At 39.5% G+C, this 12,182-nt stretch overlaps 1 protein-coding gene across 3 annotated transcripts in view; it reads left to right on the top strand.

The window, feature by feature from the left end:
* Nucleotides 1–12,182, top strand: part of AFF2 (ALF transcription elongation factor 2) — a 410,708-nt gene that overhangs the window by 362,594 nt on the left and 35,932 nt on the right. For 2 of the 3 annotated variants that reach the window (XM_077825718.1, XM_077825720.1), the window contains exons 10-12: nucleotides 1,319–1,481; nucleotides 2,008–3,027; nucleotides 5,390–5,514. In XM_077825718.1, the coding sequence (XP_077681844.1) occupies nucleotides 1,319–1,481; nucleotides 2,008–3,027; nucleotides 5,390–5,514 (1,308 nt within the window). The remainder of the gene's footprint in view (nucleotides 1–1,318; nucleotides 1,482–2,007; nucleotides 3,028–5,389; nucleotides 5,515–12,182) is intronic. The other variant, XM_077825719.1, reaches the window with a different exon arrangement.

Genomic DNA, 12,182 nt, shown 5'->3' with positions numbered 1-12,182 from the left:
CATGGGTGTAAAGAGAAAGTAGGTTAGAAAGAGGGAAGAATTAAGGGGTAGATTGGCTGCCATTGAAGTCAGGGGCAACATTTCCACCGACTATTGTGGAATGGAATCAGACACAGAATTTTTATGGCCCTCACCAGTCCAAGTTCGTTGGTTACTGCATCTTTCTTGTGAGGGTTCCTCGTGTACTCACCTGTGTTGAACTGGTTTGATTGGGGTCAGGGAGAGCACTTCCATATGTGGCTGGAGTCCTTGGAAAAAAGGAGAATAGAAAGTTACGAGAGGGTAAAGTAAGGATTATCGCTCACAGAAAACCCCTAGGCTTGCAAAGATGTTTCTGTATGGGACTCACACATCATCTGATATATTAAGGTGAAGAATTGGATATCCATTAAGGAGTACTAGCAAATTGTGTCCGTTTTCAAACACTTTGCTTTGTCAGCTTCACAAATTTAAAATCAATCAGTTGCAGTGTAGATCAGTTGAACAGACATAAAATCTTATGGTTATCTCTCTGACAAAAATCTGAAAATTAAAAATGAGTTTTTAAAGACTCTGATTGGCAAACTTCCATAATACTAAAAACGGGGTTCCTTTACACCCATTGGTGTTAAAATAAATGCTGAAAAAGATGACAGCAGAGGGTCTTTTCATAAATTGGAAGGGGAGGGGGACAGTGCTGAAAAGTAAGTGCTCTAGGAATGTTCATTTCCAACAGGAGCTCCATGTTCTTAGTGCACTGTCACAAACATGAGTAGAAAAACCAACTACAAATAAAGAATCCGTGGAACCTCTGGAGAGTTGTCATAAATCTGTAGCTTTTGTATCCTACAGTGTAAAACACTAAAAAGCATTCATTTAAAATGAAGCGTTATGTCCAATATTAGTTGCCTAATGTCTCTCATTTGGACATCAATTATAAATGTACTGACAAAAAGTTTTTTTCCATTTGTAAATTATTTAAGTATGAGTGTTAGCTTTTGCAACCCTAATAAGCTCAAACTTGTGGCACTAAGCTGTTTCTCATTGGATTGTTATTATTATTATTTATTATGATTTATTATTTATTATTAACAGCATCATAAATGTGTCCCGTGAAGCATAAACCCAAAGTATTTACAAATGGTGGCGAGATCTTTCAGGCCTTGCAGAGCAAAATTCCCATTTGAGACTTTGTGGAGTCAAAATGAAGTGAATGGGAATTGTGGCGGAGTACGGACTACATGACCAGGGTCATCACCATCAATTTTCCTAGGTTAGACTTTTGACATAAAAATTGGGCAAGGAGCATATTCAGCTGAATGTCTGTCTTTCCCCGCAGTGGCCTTCCTCTGCAGACAGCACACGGTGCAGTTTTAGCACATTCCAGCGGAGGCTCCGGGAGCTCCAGTGAGTCCGAGAGCAGCTCCGAGTCCGATTCCGACAGCGAAAGCAGCTCCAGTGACAGTGAGCGTAACGAAGAGTCGCGCAGTGCAACTCCGGAGGTAAAGCTATGAATTCAAGTCCCTTCTCCCAGCACACTCTCAGGAAAAAGCCTTGTCACTGAAAGCGAAATCCTTTTATCCTTCAGAAAACATAAAAGTCCTATTCTGTTTATTGTTATTTCCTTTCTTCTCCCTTTATGCTGTCAAACACATGATCCACACACTCTTTTTAGCTTTGGGGGAAACCTTCTGGCCCACATTTCAGTTACTTCAGAGAAATATTTAGATTTTTGTCCAGTACCAGAGAAGATTTTATTGACACAGTATTTGTCTGGGACGAAGGAAAGGCAACGTAACAAAAATTATATCTTCAGGGACCTGCTTAACTTTTTCATTGTATTAAATTTCTCCAGGGCCACATTGTAAACTAGCTAAGGAAGCCTAATTAACCATACATTCTATAGTAAAAGTAGCAATAATCACTGATTGACTGAAATAAAAAGGCTGTGTTAAAAATGTAATTGTGGTTTAAACTAAAATACATTGCTTCTCTAAGATTTGTTTCCTATCGTTCTTCGATCTGCAGCCTGAACCTCCCTCAACAAACAAGTGGCAGCTGGATAAATGGCTAAATAAAGTGAATCCCCATAACAAGACCATTATCAACAACCAAAATGAGACTCATAGCGAGAATAGTTCTCAGCCTCAGAGCAGCCAACAGACTGAAGGACAAAATAAAGGGAAACTTAATAACAGTCTGCCCCAGACCGATTCCAAAGACAGGGCCGTCCTTAGTCCCATCCGGGAGAAAGCCAAACCACGAGTTGCCCAGAAAACTCCAGAGACAAAAAGCTCCAAGCAGAAGTCACCAGCTCATAATGAGCCAACTTCACAAAGGACTCCTGGGAAAAAACAACCCAAAAAGGTAGAAAGGACTTCCAGTGTAGAAGAGTATAACTGGCCCAAACCAAATAATACCAGCAACACTCCCAAAGAAAAAGATACACAGGAACCACCAGAGCAGCCAAAGGTTCGCACAAAAGCAGCCGTTGGAAAGACAGCTCCAAGAAAAGAACCAAGGACTAGCACGGGACTTGCTTCTGAGAAGAAAAAGTACAGAGGCCCGAGCAAAACTGTCCCTAAATCCCGTGAATTTATTGAAACCGATTCATCTACTTCTGATTCAAACACAGACCAGGAAGAGAGCCTGCAGGCTAAAACATTACCAGCTTTCAGTGGTCCTGCCAATGGCATCAAAGTAAAGGACTCCAGTAGTAACATCCTCAGTGTAAGTAGTTTAACTAGCAACAGCAGCAACACATCAATAGACCAGACCAGCAATGATTTAGAGGAACAACTCTTTTCACCGATCCCAATTGTGCAAAATGAACTTCTGTCCCCGCTGAGGGAATATGAAGAACTCAAATCCCTTTGGGTGAAAATAGATCTTAGTTTACTCTCTAGAATACCTGGACAAGAGCCTTGTGAGACCGCGGCTGTGAAAACTGAACCACGAGAGGCAAATGTGAAACACAGGCGACAATCTCGAGAGTCCCCCACCACAGCCGCTGAAAAGCCCTCCACAAAATCCAAAAGGAAGCACAAGGTAAGTCATTGTTATAGTCCAAGGGAAACCACTCCATTTCCGTGTGTCAGCTAAGTAGGTACCAGATAGAACCTCGGTGATCTGCATTTCTTCATACCCGCCCCAAAACCTCTCCACAAAGATTTAATTGAAGAGACAGTTCTGTAGAGCTATCATATTACTAAAATATGATTGTTTTTTTTACAAAAGATGCTACACTACATTTACCAGTGCATTGTGAATTTTCATCATAAACTATTTAAAACCAAACTCTAATTGTCAAAATCAATGAACGATGTATATTTGGTGATGTGTCGCACTTTCCCATTCATTTGCAGTGGTCAGTAATCTGCAGTGGGATTCCCAAGAACTAGTGCAAATTACAGAGGTTTGATTGTACCCAGAAAATGTGACTTCTGTTCGGAAGGCAGGTTTTTATTGTCTGGAGAGTTACAAGCTGATTCACCACTGAGTTAGGCACTGCTTCATTCAAGTCAGTGGAGTAGTGCGGCTTATGCCACTGATGAATTCTGACTTTAAAAATATAATTTTGTTATATAAACAAATGTGATTTATAGAAATATGATTTGCTTAACTAGCTGCTCCCCCTTTGCAACTACCTGAAATGAAGAATATATTTTGACTTAAGGGACTATGTTTTATCATGACAGGTGTCAGAGTAGCAGCCGTGTTAGTCTGTATTCGCAAAAAGAAAAGGAGTACTTGTGGCACCTTAGAGACTAACCAATTTATTTGAGCATAAGCTTTCGTGAGCTACATTTCACATCCAATGAAGTGAGCTGTAGCTCACGAAAGCTTATGCTCAAATAAATTGGTTAGTCTCTAAGGTGCCACAAGTACTCCTTTTCTTTTTATGTTTTATCATGTGTTTTATGTTATTTATGCCCAAGGGTATCCTGTCTTGTGGGATATGACAGTATGCTTCAAACTAAAATGTGCTTTCAGAAAAGAAAGGGAGGTTTTATATCATAAATGAATTTTTGTAGAGGGATTTTCCAGCTGAAATGGTTATGCTCTGGTCTTTCAGAGAGAAGACATCATTTAATATTTTTATACCCCAAATTTTATAAATCACTGGGAATGTGACTTCAGCTGTCAGTTCTATTGGCCTCTTGAACTGCATTAAAATGCTGATTTAGAGTAGTCTGATGATAAAGGAGGGAGTTAATACACACAAAGGCTTGCAGCCCTTACTCATGTGAATACTCACATTGACTTAGGTGGGAATATTCACAAATAAGGTCTGCAGGAGCTGAATCTCTGGTTTTACGCTGGCCTATGCATTAAAATTATGCAGAAAGAAAGGCATTGTGTGAATATGTGTTTGGTGTGCATTCACATGTCTGCTGGGGTTTATGCGAATAATATGCTAATAACTCGTAGATTTGCTAACTCAGTGGGGCGATTTTTAGTAAGAATCCTGGCTAGAAGAAGACTACCATACCGGTAGCTAAACCTAGGGCTCAAGGAATATGATGAGTTATCTAAAAGAGTGGGGGAACCTCCTCACTGCATTAGCTGGGGCTTTGGATCAGGAACTGCCAAGATGAAAAGGTTCACTCTCTGGGTGCTTGGGCATTCTACTAGAATGAAAATACTCAGCTGAGTATTAAAATAGCCCTTTCTCTTCCATTTTGGTTGTTGTATGCTCATCAGTATCACTGCTCACGGTGATGCAGGAGAAAGCAAGTTAATTAGGGTTTGTGCTGCACGTGTTTAAAACATGGCATGAAGAGGCTGATTTGGGTTTCAAAATCATTTTATTAAAAGATTTATTTAAGGCACAAGCTCATGGTCTTGGGAGACGGTATGAAGGTTCCAGTGACAGAGCAGTAATCAGCTTTACTTATATCTTCTTAGTTCAGGCACTGAGGTCATGCAACAGGGAATCTGTCAAGGTAAATTTTGAACCATCTACCCCTTGCTAATCACTACCACTTCAGGGCTCAGGCCTGCAGCCTCTCAGTCATCTGTGTAATCCTTACTCATGAAAGTTGTCTCATTGACTTCAAGTATATTAATGAGTAAAAGATATTCATGTGAATAAGATTTTGCAGGATCAGGTCCTTAGATCTTGATTATTTATGATGCAATACAGAAGCAAACTATAGTAAAGTGAGGCATTTGCTTTACAATTATCCATCTGGGTTAGTTTTTATATAACTTAGTCATGTGTTTGCAACACAGATCAGCACATTTAGGCCTTTTTTTTTTTTTAGTTATCTTCACTTCTCTTAGATATCAGTATTTTAGCTGCTGCTACTACAAAGGAATTATGCTGAGATTCTTGACGTTCTCTTAATGGTAAGGTGAATTTGTGCTTAGATGCGGCATTTTTCAAGCTGTTCTTGTTTTGTTCAAGCAGTCCGAAAGCTTGGATACATTTGTTGAAACCAAGAAACAGCGCCTTGAGGACACCTCAGCCTCATGCCTACTTCCACCGTGTATTTCTCCGATACCTAATCACAGATTAACCAGCACTAAAGAGTAAGTATTTCTTAATACTAAGCTGTGATTTAATAACCATGCTCTTTGAAAGCATTTGTTATGGAACTCTGTGATAAAGCATGGCTGTTGCCCAGTGGCTTGGTGTCATTGCTCCCATCTGTCATGTAGAGGGATCCATGTTTTCTGAATGGACTTGAGCTATCCTTTTGGTGGGCTCGTGGAAACCACAATGTCACCGAGGCACTGAAGGGTGGATATACACGTGTATCCTGTCCTCTCAGCCAGGTCCATGCTGCCCTGATTATACCTACCCTGAACACCGGGAGTTTTCTACTGAAAAAGAAATCTGTTTTCTGAGGGCCAAATCTTGGTTTTACTGACACCAACAGTGGCTTTGCCATTAACCTCAGTGGGATCAGGATTTGGCCCTTATAAATAGATGTATATAAAATAAAATGTTGGTTTTGTTACAGTATTGTCTGATTCTAATTATGGAACAAAGTCCTTATTCTAAATATGATTCTGCCTGAACTATGGAGCAGTCCTGCCAAATGCCGAGTGGAGTCCTGGCATGTTAACCTCCTACAGTACAAAGCTAGTAGAAAGTACTTAACTTTGAGTAGCACTTTATTTTCCAGGGTACATATAACCGTATAATTGGTATCTCTCTGAAGTATTGCATTTTGTTTGAAATGGCTATAATGCATCAGCAATCAGGCACCACATGAATTACATTTAATAGTATTATAATCACAGGATTAACATTCTGTAAATAGAGAGAAAGCCTATCAGTTTTGCACTTTTATTGGTTTCAGAGGTGTAACTTCTGATTTCCACTGGGGCAAGCAAAGATTCAGGCCCAGAAAGTACATGATCTTGGGGAAAAGGTATCACAGTGTCAATATTTAAATTTATGGAGAAGTTCTGAATTTAATTATTTAATTCACATCTTTTAAAGCCATTAGGAAGTCCACAGAGCAGATTATAATCTTATTTATACTGCTTTAGTTAGAGTAACTCCACTTTGTCCAGAATTACACCACTGAAAATTAGATCAGAGTCTGGTCCTCTATGTCATTGAGTCTGGAAAAGGCAGATGATTTGCAGGTGATGGTGTGGTCCATAAAATGTTACACATTTAGTAAGCATGATAATGGGTGTTCCCAGTTGTCATTCCTGAAAATACAATGAGCTGAGATATATTGCAGAGGGAATCAAAAATTATCCATCCCCACCAGTTCCATTATCCATTACAAAAAAAATTCTTTCCCTGTCTCAAATAAGCCCTAGGGATCCACCCCCAACCTGATGTTTCTTAATTTGAGCTTGTTTTCCAGGTCATTAATTTGATTCCTTAGAGCTTTCAAGCCTTTGGTATTCTCGGTTAAAATATAATTGTGTCCATCAATAGTTATTTCCATATGTTAGCTTTTTCTCTCGCCCACTGTGAATTGTGAACCAAAATTTTTTGACTCCTTAGCCACTGACGTGATTGAGGCCTGGATCACGTCGAGTTCATTATTAATATCTTCCAAGTTCATTTTAAACAAATCCTATGTTGTTTGATCATGCAGGTCTGCAACTCCCAGTGATGTGCAGCTGAATGTAGATCAACCCTGATCCCAAAACTAGGGGATTGAATGTGTAATGACAAATTTCTGCATAGCCCCAGATTATTTTTAAGCATTCAGGAGCAGTTCTATTTTCCATCAGGGATAAGCTACAAAAAATGAGTCCAAACCAGTCACTGATTCAAAGGTAGGGGGGAAATAACACTGCAGTTGCAAAATAGTAAAAGAGAGGCATGTCACTTAAGCCCCAAATTTTATTCCCAAAGGTTCTACATATTAATACAGTAGAGCCTTGATAATCTGTATTTAATTATTATGAGAACTATTGTGAAATAGCAAGTAAAGCCCAATCCCACAATCCGAGTGAATTAATCTTTGCATGTATGCAGACTCTCATTGGGCACAAGGATCCACCCACACAGATCCGATTGAAGTATCAGGATCCAGGGAGTTATATTTTTAAAAGTATTTAGATGCCTAGCAATGCAATAGGTGCCTACTAGGATTTTCAAAAGTAACTAATTACCTTTAAACCTGGCCGTCAGTGAACAGAAACAAGAGAACAAGCAAGGAGACCATATCACAAAGACAGGTTTTTAGAAAGCCACATGCATCAATGTTTTGGAAATTAAATGCCTAATTTGCACATGCTGTTTCCATAATTGCACAAGTAAACTGGGTATTGGCATGCTCAGATTGTCAGTTATGCACCTAATAACCACTTGCACACACAAATACCCCATTTTCATTATGCAGCCATAGTAATTGCATAAACAATTAGGCATCCATGTGCTTGTATATTCTTATACATAATCCTGAGTGTTTGCCTTTTCCCAGATCTGAACCAAGATATACTATATATAATTATTTTAATAATTGCAGTTCAATTTTAATTATTTCTAATATGTCATAACGTGCTAGCGAATGTATTTTTAGTAACATGAAACCTCCATATTACACTAGGGGCTTGAAGTCAATGGGAGTCTTTCCGTTCACTTGTGGGTTTAGGGTCATTCCCTAGGATACTAAATCTTTCTGAAAAATGGGAGGAGACCACCATTTTTTTAATTTTTTTTTTTTTACTGTGAATTGTAAAGTTTGTAAGTTAGGGAGGATTGGATGCATTAATTTTATACATATTTGATGAAAATTGTATTAACTCCATCTTGGTTTTTCATTTTAGGGCAGACAAATAACATTTTTGTACAATCTTTCCTTATTAAGTCCACAGGATAACAGAAGCAGAGAGGAGAGAGTATTTAGTGGTTCAGAAATTAAGTATTGTATTCCAAGAGTATAGGATTTCAAGTTGACCTAAATGTCTGTTTTCCAGAGATTGCTTTGGACACTAAGCATACAGAGCTTTTTTTTAATTTAATAGATCAGCCAACCATTTTGCACGAGCAATTTTATTTTTGTTATTATTTTATTATCTTTGTTAATACAGGTATTTACTTGCAAGACCAATTTTGCAGGTGTAATTAATAGCACATGCAGGTGATGGCAATTAATGTCTGGCTACCTAATTTGCGGGCACAGTCCAGTTATTAGACAGCTCCTTGCCAGCATTTGCACATGTGTAACAACACCATCAGTTATTTGCAGATATGGGGTTCTGGTTTTCAAATTAAGCCCATACAGCCCAAACATGCACAACAGCGAGCAGACAAGAGTCTGTCTTAAGCAGTCATTTTAGAGTATTTCTAAGATTTTCAGTATAGGTTTGTTTGACCTTTCGTTAAAGATGCACCTGTACTAGGCAACATAGATTTGCTGGTCCCTTGGGTAGTCACGACAGCTTTCATTATAGTGTTGTTCACAATAAAACTATCCTAGTACATCTGGGACAAAGACTTCAGCTTCATTCAGTTGCTGCCACATGGTCTAACCTCATGTGAGAGTGACCTTTCCCTGCTAACCCCCTGCAGAAGATTAGATACACCATCAGTGTGAAGCATTTCTTTGGGGACAGGGAGAGTGGAAGGAAGGTAAAGCCAAGTGATTGGCATAGACAATGGCTTTGTCTCACTAATGGGCCAGAGATACTATAGCAGACTACAATGAGTGGATAAAGTAAGGGTAAAGAATGGCCTCTTGAAATTCGAGAGTAGATGAAAATTCTTCATCCTTCATACACAGGCTCCCTTGTGGCTTGCTTCATACCCTACAATAAACAAGACTGAAAAAAAACAGACAGGGAGATTTCTCATTCCTTGATAATTGGCCTTCTCTGACACAAAGATTAAACCCTGCAGCCACAAGACCATCAGTTCTGCTTGTATTTTTTTCATGCATTTTTATGTTTCTCTCTTGATTATAAATATAATTTAACGAATAATCATGTCAGCAAATTAAATCATTGAGTCCAGGTGTTTATTGCAATAAATTCATTCAAAATTAGTGATTACTGCAATGAAAGACCAGTTTGTTAGCTCATTAACAACCCAAAGCAAAGTTACAGTCCAGTTAACTACTGGTAACAATTGATTTCACAGAGGTTATTGTTAACATCATGAGTCTGAAGTAGACAACACTGCTACAAAAGCTATCAGTTTAATTTCTCTGAAACCCTGTTTGGCTTGAAAGGGCAACTAAGAAAATGAATAACTGCAGCTGGGGCTGAAACAGTCAAAGGGCTTTTGCTGTTTTAATTTTTATATATAGATATAGTTAAATATCCCCGTGTGTGTGTGTGAGTGTGTATACACACTCACTCTCACTCACGCACACACACAGAGGAGTATTTTTGGGGTGGCTAGGTTGAGGCCCCGCCTCCCACGGAATGATTTGTATGCCAAATCTGAGTAGCTGCACCTGTAACTGAGGTTTGAGCTGAAGTGTGGGTGCAAAATTGAAGGCAGTGCCCCAAAAATGGAGGCCAGCTCTCTGAAATATATAAGAACGCTAGGCAAGAGAATAGACAGCTGTCCTGGCAGCTGCTGCCTTTTCCAGCTACACAACCACCAACGCTGAGCCTATTCTAGATGTCATTTACTTCCCCCTTAGTAGCAGCAACTGGGTAATGTTAGCAAGGTTGTTGTGTGGCTGCCTAAGATTGCCCCCTTCCAAAGGTCATAGAGTCCACATAGCCTGAATTCCAAAAGCTGGATTACGAAACTATCAAGGGAGGCTCTGAGCAACCTTGACATCCTAAAGCAGGGGCTGGATTAGGTCCTAAAGTGGGGGATTGATTGACCTTCAGTCTTTCTGCAAAAACTTTTGAAGTGGGCCCATCAGACCCAATCTCCCTTTTCTCCAACAAAATGTTTATTGGGGAGAAGAAGAGCCCCTCAGACTTTCCAATGTGGGGACAGGATCACAGACTCTACCCTAACTTTTCTTTCACAAGTGGACTCCATTTCCCACCTACCTTCCAGTACCCTACTGGTGCGGGCACACACATGGATGGATGGATCTTGGGCTAGGCCAGAGCCGCCAGTCTATCTCTTCACTCACAGTATGGTCCAATGGATACGACGCTGGTCTAAGAATCAGGAGGTGTGAGTGTCCTGCTCCCAGCTCTGCCACTAACTTGGTCTCACTGTGTGGCCTTCCTGTGTCTGGTTTCCCAACTGCACAATGAGATAACAAACGTGTGTCTGAGTGTTGCTATAACCTAGGACTGTGGTAATTCACATGAGCTCCACAATGCATTTTGGAGATCGGCGGGATGCAAGGAAGGCTTTGAATGAGAATTTTCTGAAAATGGCAAATCTTCCCCAACCTTCCCTGGCAGTTCCCTCCGCTGCCTGGTACACAGCGGTTTTCATTTGGTCTTTTTCAGCTGCCCAACCTGGTTTCTGAGTAAAACAGTCTGCTGTGCAATCAGTATCCGTAACCTTCCTATGGTACCGCCATAGACAGGCGATGCTGGTGAAGGTCCCTTGTTCTGAAGAGCTTTCATATAATGAAGAGCTTTAAACAGGATAGTTTTAGCCACATATTAATCGTATTGAAAATGAGTCTGAGTGGCAATGACAGTACAGTGTATCGGGTTTTTGTTTGATTATAGTCTGCTAAGGTTTCGGGAATATTAATACACGTCCATATTATTAAAATTGACACAAAAGCCACAATTAGAAAATGATTGAAATAGACACAATTATCATTAAAATTGGTAACATTGTGGAATACAGCCAGGCTGGAATAAAGAGGATGGTGTTGAGTATCACCAGATTGACGAATTAGGCAGCTTGCATTGCTTGTTCCTCTCTGATTTGCTGCTTTGAGGTATTGTAAATCTATAATTCCTGACACTTACTGAAATTGACTAAGAGGGATACATAAATTTTTGTTAACTTAATTTGCTATTGAAAATTTTACTCAATAATGATGAAAAGTAAATGACTTTGTAGTGCAATATTAGTTGTCTAAGAAAAGATTAAAATTCAAGTAATCTTCATAGACTGGACTAGTACAATAACTAAAATAAAAATCCATGACCAAATGAACATGTTAAACAGTCAGGGGGGTTTACATAGCTGCAGTTTTTACACTAGTGACCATTCTTCTATACAAAACAGGCAGTCAGCCATAGCATCGTGTCAGCTTTCATGTTAAAGACATAGTTATTTTCCAAACCAAGTTCATTCATTAACTGGTATTCGCTCAAGAGCTTTTGCCAGCTGCTCTAAAACATTTTCTGTAGTGGGTCACATCCGTTTTACTTGTCAGGTGAACTAATGTCATGTTATTGTTCTGGTTATTATTTGGTGGCTGTTACAACCATTTTGTTCGTTCACATGCTGTACTGTATGATGGATATTTGCTAAGAGCAGGCATATGGGCCCCAGTCCAGCAATGCATTTAAAATTTTTATCTTTACGCATGAGAATAGTCCCTTTAACCTCAAATAGGGCTACTCCTATGTATAAAGTTAAGCATCTGCTTAAGTGCTTTGGGGGATCAAGGCCCCTATGCCTTCTGTGATGATGACTGACTCAATATAGTGTTTAAAGTGTCCACAACAGTATTAACACAATCAGACAAAATAGTCCCCCTGAAACAAAAGGCCTTTGCTGTCATTGAAGAGGCAAAGAAGGCAGGAGTAGCTTTTATGCCTTCACTGGCCTCCTGCTACTCATAGTCATATGAGGGCAGAATCTGGCCTCCAGTTAGGTAATATCAAGTGTTTGG

Source organism: Eretmochelys imbricata, chromosome 9 (assembly GCF_965152235.1).
Source record: "Eretmochelys imbricata isolate rEreImb1 chromosome 9, rEreImb1.hap1, whole genome shotgun sequence".
Taxonomy (NCBI): domain Eukaryota; kingdom Metazoa; phylum Chordata; order Testudines; family Cheloniidae; genus Eretmochelys; species Eretmochelys imbricata.
Note: the sequence above shows the minus strand (reverse complement) of the source record. Positions and strands in the feature narration are given on the sequence as shown.